The sequence below is a fragment of the Gossypium arboreum genome, chromosome 5 (assembly GCF_025698485.1).
Source record: "Gossypium arboreum isolate Shixiya-1 chromosome 5, ASM2569848v2, whole genome shotgun sequence".
In the NCBI taxonomy this organism is placed as follows: domain Eukaryota; kingdom Viridiplantae; phylum Streptophyta; class Magnoliopsida; order Malvales; family Malvaceae; genus Gossypium; species Gossypium arboreum.
The window spans coordinates 88,325,173-88,332,980 of NC_069074.1; the positions used below are offsets into that span (position 1 = coordinate 88,325,173).

The 7,808-nt window shown below is 31.4% G+C and overlaps 1 protein-coding gene across 1 annotated transcript; it reads left to right on the forward strand.

Annotated features, from left to right (window-relative positions):
• Window positions 1-5,606: 5,606 nt before the first annotated feature.
• LOC108488875 (uncharacterized) lies at window positions 5,607-7,216 on the forward strand. Its single transcript, XM_053027732.1, has 2 exons — window positions 5,607-6,184; window positions 6,981-7,216. Exons 1-2 carry the CDS (start codon window positions 5,832-5,834, stop codon window positions 7,036-7,038), a joined length of 411 nt encoding a protein of 136 aa, XP_052883692.1. The 5' UTR covers window positions 5,607-5,831; the 3' UTR covers window positions 7,039-7,216.
• Window positions 7,217-7,808: the final 592 nt, after the last annotated feature.

Consider the following 7,808-nt stretch of genomic DNA (forward strand, 5'->3'; position numbering starts at 1 on the left):
CGATATTTTCTGTTATCAGAAGTCATTCAATCTGATGCTGGTAAATTTATTTATCAGAATAAATATGCTCATGAGATTCTTGCAAGGTTCAAAATGACAAATTGCAAGTCATTTTCTACACCAATTAAACCTAGTTTGAAGCTGCATAAAGATAATGAAGAAAGAGAAGTAGACAACACTTATTTTAAGGAAATAGTTGGCAGCCTCATGTATTTGACATCTACCAGGCCTGACATCATGTATGTTGTGAGTTTAATTAGTAGATATAAGGAAAAGTCGACTGAAATGCATCTTAATGTAGCTAAAAGAGTTTTGAGATATGTGAAGGGTATTGTAACGCCCCAATTTTCGAGAATTCTGTGAATGTTGGCATAGGTTTAATTATGTTAGTGGACCTCTAGAAGGCCCAAGCTTAAGATAGAACCCGGTAAATTTAGTTAATTTTTGTTCCATAAGAAAAAGGGAGTGAAATTATGAAATAGGACCTATGTGAAAATGTTTGAAAATGCTATAGGCTAATTTGTAGTGGCCAAATAAATAGGAGTACAAAATAGGAGGATTTGCATGTCAAACCTCCCATTTTACATGTAGTGGTTGGTCCTCATGTTGTTGTAGACAAAATGTGCACTTGATATCCATAATTTATGGTACAAATTGATACAAATTGATAATGGGTTAGGTAAATGTTCCATGATAATGGGTTAGGTAAATGTTTCATGATAATGGGTTAAGTAAATGTTCCATGATAATGGGTTAGGTAAATGTTCCATGATGGGAATTTCATGTCTTTTGTATTAAAGAATTAAATGTATGAAATATGAAATTTTATTAAAAGAAAATGGGGTGAAAAGAACAAAGTTTTGTCCATCTTTGTTCATCATAGCCTAAAGTTAGAGAAGAGAAAGGAGAGGAGAAAGCTCTTGAATGTTCAGTCACTTGGGGAAGAAAATTGAAGGTAAGTTCATGGTAGTTTGCTTTTATTTTGAGGTTCATAAGTTCTTCTTGATTCTACCTTAACTCTTGAAGCATATTTTGGTTGTTAGTTGTGTTGTGAGCATTTAGTCATGAATTAAAATGAAGGAAATGGTTGTTGTTTCATGTTCTTTTGATGAAAAATGGAAGATAGGTGAAGTTGAGCCAAACAAATGAGCATGCATGTGCCTTAGATGCTAAGGGGAAAAATCGGCTAACATGTTGTGCTTTAAAATGATGAAATGGAGATTATACTTAAGTAAAATCATAGATATGTGATGATTGATTGGTGATATACATGTTTAAATAACAAGCATGCAAGTTAGGTGTGAAAGAGTGATTTGGTAATAAATCTGCTTGGGACAGCAGCAGTAACGTGACTTTGGAAAATCACCATAAATTGTGGGAGATGAGTTAGAAGCTGCATAAATTATGTAATTAAATCTTAATGAGTCTAGTTTCAAATGGAATAAACGAGAACATATTTTGAATTCTGTACAATGAGAAATTTGATTCGTAATGAAGAGTGGTCAGATTAGTCAAACAGTGAAACATGGGAAACTTTAAGAAAAATCTGGTATTGATTGGCCATACCAAAAATTCTAAAAATTTTATGGATATAAGATATATGAGTCTATTTTCAGGGAAAATTAACGGCACTTGATTTGGAGTTTCGTAGCTCCAGTTATAAATAATTTAGTGACTGTTGCTCAGGAAGATAGCTTGCAGTGAAATTATGATTAGGTGGTAAACATTGACAAAAATTTGTTAATGAGTTGCTTATTGATTTCTTATAAGCTTACTATGATCTGTAGGTGTGGTTTGCCGAATATTGTAAGGGGTTAATACGTAGTTCATATTTGAATAGTTAGATTAACGTGTTAGTAATCCAATTGTAGGCGGTTCGTGTGTGGATCTCGTTAGCATATCCTCGCAAACAGGTGTGTAACTAACACCCTCTTATAGACTAGATCGGCACAAGCCGAAAAGCCGAAATGCCGAAAAGCCGGTATTTTGAGATCTTGCGAGTGTGTGGATGTTCATGAGATTAATAGTTTGATGTATATGGTAAATTAAAGTGATAAGACTGCAGAGTGCGCGATTCTGTGCATCTCGATATTTTTGGGCTTAATGGGCCAAAAATGGGATAATGGGCCAACGGGCCCAAATTGTTAAGAAAACGCGGTAAGTGTTTCTGATCGTACGTAAATGACTATGTTATGTATGAAAACCTTAAGAATAGTTAAATTACTTGAAAACCCCTATGTATGCAAAATTACCATTATACCCCTAGGGTTACTTTTGACTGAAAAGCATGACGATCTGATTCTGTATGATATATGCCATGATTATATATCTGTTGCATGGGGACTTGGGTTATACTATAGAGGAAGCGTCCTGGTGGCTATGCCACAATTATCTAATCTAGTGGCTCTGCCACATATATCTGTTCTGGTGGCTCTGCCACAATATCTGCATCTGGTGACTTCGTCACAATATCTGGCAGCCTCACTGCGATTTCTGTGGTGTGTAGTGGTTGGGTGGGTCGAGTAGTCTCCCCACATGGTGTAAGGCTAGTACGGGGTGTTATGGATGAATCTGGGTTGGGTTTACGCATAAACATGTAATATCATTACGTTACATTATGGGCCTATGGGCTTTATTTTGAATTGCTTCAGGCTAAGGCCAACTTATTCTATTTACGTGGTTTGAACTGATATAGGCTATGGTTGGGTTAATTTACACACCGAGTTTCCCCAAACTCACCACTTTTATTTTATCCACGCAGTAATCCCCAACCATAGTGGGCTTGGAGTCATGAGGGAATTGGAGTGCCACCCGCTCGAAAGTTTGATTTTCTTCCGTGAATGGACATCCTTTTATTTACGATTGAAATTTTGGGTTTTAAATGTAATAAGGCCGCTTAATTATTTTTGATGGTTTTAATATGTATTACTAAGATAGGTATTACTTATTTTAACTGTTGAAATAGGATAGCTTTAGGGCGCGTTTTTAAAAACAACAATTGATTTCAAAATAACACGACAACAAGCAAAGCTTCCGCAATGAAAGTATTTTCCAAAATTAATCACTTTTCCTAAAATGACTTAATCAAATCGGTTTCCTCGAAATATCCATGACGTTAAGGTGTGGCAATGGCGGTATGCATGTCTAGGATTGGATCCGAAGGAGCTTGGTACTTAAGCGGTCAGATGGACTCACCACCTCTTTTACGGTTTCCTACGGTGCATGACTTCCATTCACTTTAACCTATAGTGAAATTATCTTTTAAAACACTAAGTAAGTTTTTCTGGATCAACAATATAAAATGTTTTGAACGCTTCAATGTAGCATGTCGGATCCGGTCATAACGTCTGGGCCGGGTTTGGGGTGTTACAGGTATAGTTGATTATGGTGTGTTTTACAAAAAGGATATTGATGTTAATTTTGTTGGGTATACTTATAGTAATTATGCAGGGGACATTGATAATCGTAAGAGCACTTCCGGTTATGTGTTCATATTTAATTCAAGTGCAATATCATGGTTGTTAAAGAAGCAGCAAATAGTTACACTTTCCACAACTGAGGTTGAATTTGTGGCAGCAACTTCAAGTGCAAGTCAAACATTGTGGCTTAAAAATATGTTCAAAATACTTAAAGCTGAGCAAAAAGATCCAACAATCATAAACTGTAATAATATGTCAACTATCAAGCTGTCAAGAAATCCAGTGAGCATATTAATGTTCATTTTCATTTTTTTCAGGCATTTATGCAGGGAAAAGAAGATAGAGTTGTAGTTCTGTAGGAGCAATGAACAAATTGCTGATATTCTGACCAAACCACTTAAACAACTAGCATTTGAAAAACTAAGAAGGATGCTTGGAGTTTGTTCTTCTCAAGGTATTGATAAAGGATTTGTCAAAACAAATAAATCCTAAATTGTTTTCAGCAAAAATCAGTTTAAGGGAGAGTGTTAATTAGATTGCTTTTCTGTTATCTGAGTTAGGAGATTTAGTCAAATTAGTATGAAATAATTATCCTGATTTATTGGTTATTTTCTTGAGTAAGAGTCCTAGTCTTTAGAGGTTGTTAGTCTCCTAAAAAATGGAAAATTATTACAGCAAATTATTTTGTTCTTCTATGTAAACTCTAAAAGAGTACGTTGATTATGAGGGCAAGTTTTTATTCAGTGAAAAAGATATTAGGTTCTCCTTTTCTATTAGAATTCAACAATTTATAGGTAGCTCTTAGCATAATTATTATGTGAATCACCTCTATGCTCAAAACTCAGATCTTGTATCAATATCCTTAATCAAAATCTTGATATACGTTTTATATATATATATATATATATATATATATATATATATATATAAGTTAAACAATTAAATATGTATTTTTAAAAGTAAGGTTTTAGCATTATTTTTCAAAAGTGTTTTTGAGTCAAAAGACATTTTTGAGCAAAAGTTAAAAATTAAAATTTTCTATTTTATTTTTAACAAAAAATTCTTTTGCAAAGCATTTTAGTTTAGCACTATTTCTCAAAAGTGGTTTTAAACTAAAATATACTTTTGAGTAAAAGTTCAATTTTTTTATTTTTACTTTTGGCTAAAGGTTATTTTTATAAAAATATTTTTGTCCCAAAAATACTTTTGAAGAGTTCAAAATATCTTATTTAATAATGCGTTTATTTTAAAAATACTTTTATCTAAGAAATACTTATTAAAAGTAATACTAAATTAACCTCTATTAATTTATACAATATTTTAAATAACAACAATTACTAAATTTAAAATTTCAACCTTAAAACATGTCATAATAAAAATTACTAATGATGAGTACTTTTCTCATAAATATAGTGCAAAATCATCAACTAAGGCAGCCCACATGACTTAAATCGAATTGGATTTGACAGTTAAATGATATTTTTCTTATTTTGACAAAAACTTTAATATATTTAATAAATCATTAATAAATAAATTTATACATTTATGTATTTAAAAAAATTTGTGATACCACAGGCGGAAATTTTAATTAACTCATAGACTATCTAGTTATTTATATTTTAAAGGTTTTTTTCAATGAAATTTTTCGGGTTGGATCGGAAATTAATTATGATATTAATTTAATTTTAAAGGTTAAATTGTTAATTTATTAAATCCTACATATCGATTTGAACCAATAATTAAATTGATTTACTCTATTTTTAAAATTTAACGATCTTTTTAATTAAATCAAAGAAACATGTTCTAAAAACATTGGATATGAGTACGATTCATTGTCAACAAAGAAAATTATATTTTTGATTTTTTACATCTATTTTATGGTTGATGTTCAAAATTTGTGACTGACCTTTTCAAAATGTTATTTTAAAATTTTAAATTGTATTTATTTTTTGTGATTATAATTATCCTACCGTTACACCCAATAATTTTTGATATAAAATTATATATTTATATTGTATCAAATATAAATATTTTTAATTATATAATTAATTTAAAATATGTTTTTAAAAAAGAACCCTATAAGCTAATCTGGAATAATGGTTTCCTAGGCCTTTCACTTTTCTCCTATACATTTTTGGTTTTTTCATATAAATCCAAACCATCTCTTTTTCGGTTCAAGAACACTATAAAAATAGACCCACACACTTAGAAACTTGGAGAAGAAACATTGAATAGAACAACAATGAAACACCATTGTTTTCTCCTCTAAATCTTCTCCCCACTATCTCTCTTCTTTTACTTTATTTCTCTCTTTTTCTCATTTCTTTTGTGTATAATTGTTACTCGCTGAATTATATATACAAATATATATATAATTGAAAACATTTCATTCGTTAATTTATATAGCTAGCCATGAGATCGTTTTTAAAGTTTGTTTCACGTTGCGTTAAAAACCCTGAAGTGTCCACGACGGAAGAGATGGTGGTGACGGCTCCTGGGAGGGAGGAAACAACGTCTTTTATGGCTCCTAAAATGGTGGCACTGAAGAAGAAGAAGAAGAGGGTAAAGGTAGGGACGCCATTCTCTACGACTCCTGAGTGGAAACCTTCGTTGTATGTAATCTCGGAGGATAACGTTTTGGCGGAGAAGAGAGAGAAAACAACGCCGGAAGCTTCAACAACGCCGGCTGATAGAGCGGTGAAGAGGAAGAGCGGAGCAGGGTCACGCTCCAAAGTTCACGTTCGAAGCTACAGCGACGACATCGGGTAAATTAACTTTTAGTCAAATCGTAGCCTCAAAATCCACTATTATGCCAAAATTTTTATTTAATCCTCGTACTCTAAATTAGCATAGACATGTTTAAAATTGAAATTTAATCCTTATAATTTATTATAATTTAATTATTTATTTTATAATATTATTAATTAATTTAAATATTTAACAATATTATGATCAAAGTATTGAACTGAATTTTCTCTAAAAACACCTTTTTTAGCAAAAAAAAAATTCATATCAGCATGATAAATTGGATGGGAAAAATTCATGTCAACAATTTACTCAGTTAACTAAAATGTGTTAACGGTATTAATTATTTCATCTAATTTATGATATTATAAAGAATAAACTTTAAATATAAACATAATAGTGGGACCAAAGTTAGAGTTTGACCTTAAATATTCTTTTGATAAATAATTATTTCTGGTGGCTTACTAATTTCCTCAAACATTATCTTCTTCCCTTTTCTTTTATTATAGCTATGGTTATTTTTAGTTAGTATGTCAACATCGGGAATATATATATTTTAATAAATTTTATTATAAGTTTTTTTGTTTACGTAAAGTTTAAAATTATCAAAAGTTCTTTTACAATTCATAACAAAAAAAAGATAATATATTTCAACGTTTTGAACTCATATTTTCTTATATTAATAATAATATTTATATTAATCTAGTTAAGATAAAATTAAATATTATATTATATTATTAAACATGTTTTTAATATTTAGTAGATTGCTTTTATGTTTATTAAACGTGACGTAATATTGTTGGGTGACATTTGCAGGCGAAATCAAGAACCAGTGGTCATCCCAACATTTTCTTCGACTCCTTTTATGTTTTGATAACCTTTTATTTCCATGTATCAAATTTGTGTTAAATTAGTAATATATACATAGTGTACATTTGTAGGAAACAAAATTTAGCAATTGTATTAGTCAGGAAAATGAATATGTATAAATATATCTACTGTATTCCATATATGTAATGCATTTATGAAATTAAAGTTAAAAGTTTTATGTACTTTTTCGTAGATAATTAAAAATAATTTTATTTTTATCAAAAGAACAAGCCAACCCCCAAATCACAACCCCAGCACCATATCAAGCAAATAAACCTCAGTTTTCTTTGTCCATTGGCAATAGTTGGATAATGGATTTCAAGGGTTGTGTTTTTTTGCGGTGGAAATTTTGGTTGCTATTTGGGTTAGGTGTTAGGGCTTGTTTGAGTTTTAATGGGGTTAGCAGTGGTGGTTTATGGAGGTTTTAGATGGTGGTTTAGGGTGTGGGATAGTGAAGATTCAGTGGGGTGAATTGGGGTTTTGGTTTGGTGTTAGGGGTTAAGGATTTTTTGGAGTGGAAATTTTGGTTGCTAATAATTTCTTTGAGTAAAAATGGTGGAAATGGTCAAATGGTAATGGTGGAGATGGCCGATGGGAGGAGAGAAAGGAGGAAAACGGCCAAGATTGTCAAATGGTCTTTTGGGACTGCCTTAGTACAAGACAACTCGCTTGGAATTTGGAGTTGCAATGAACACCATCTTCACCTTTGCTATGGAATGAAATGCAACACACTGTAATGGAAATCTGGTTTACATGTAGTGCAGCAGGTGAGAT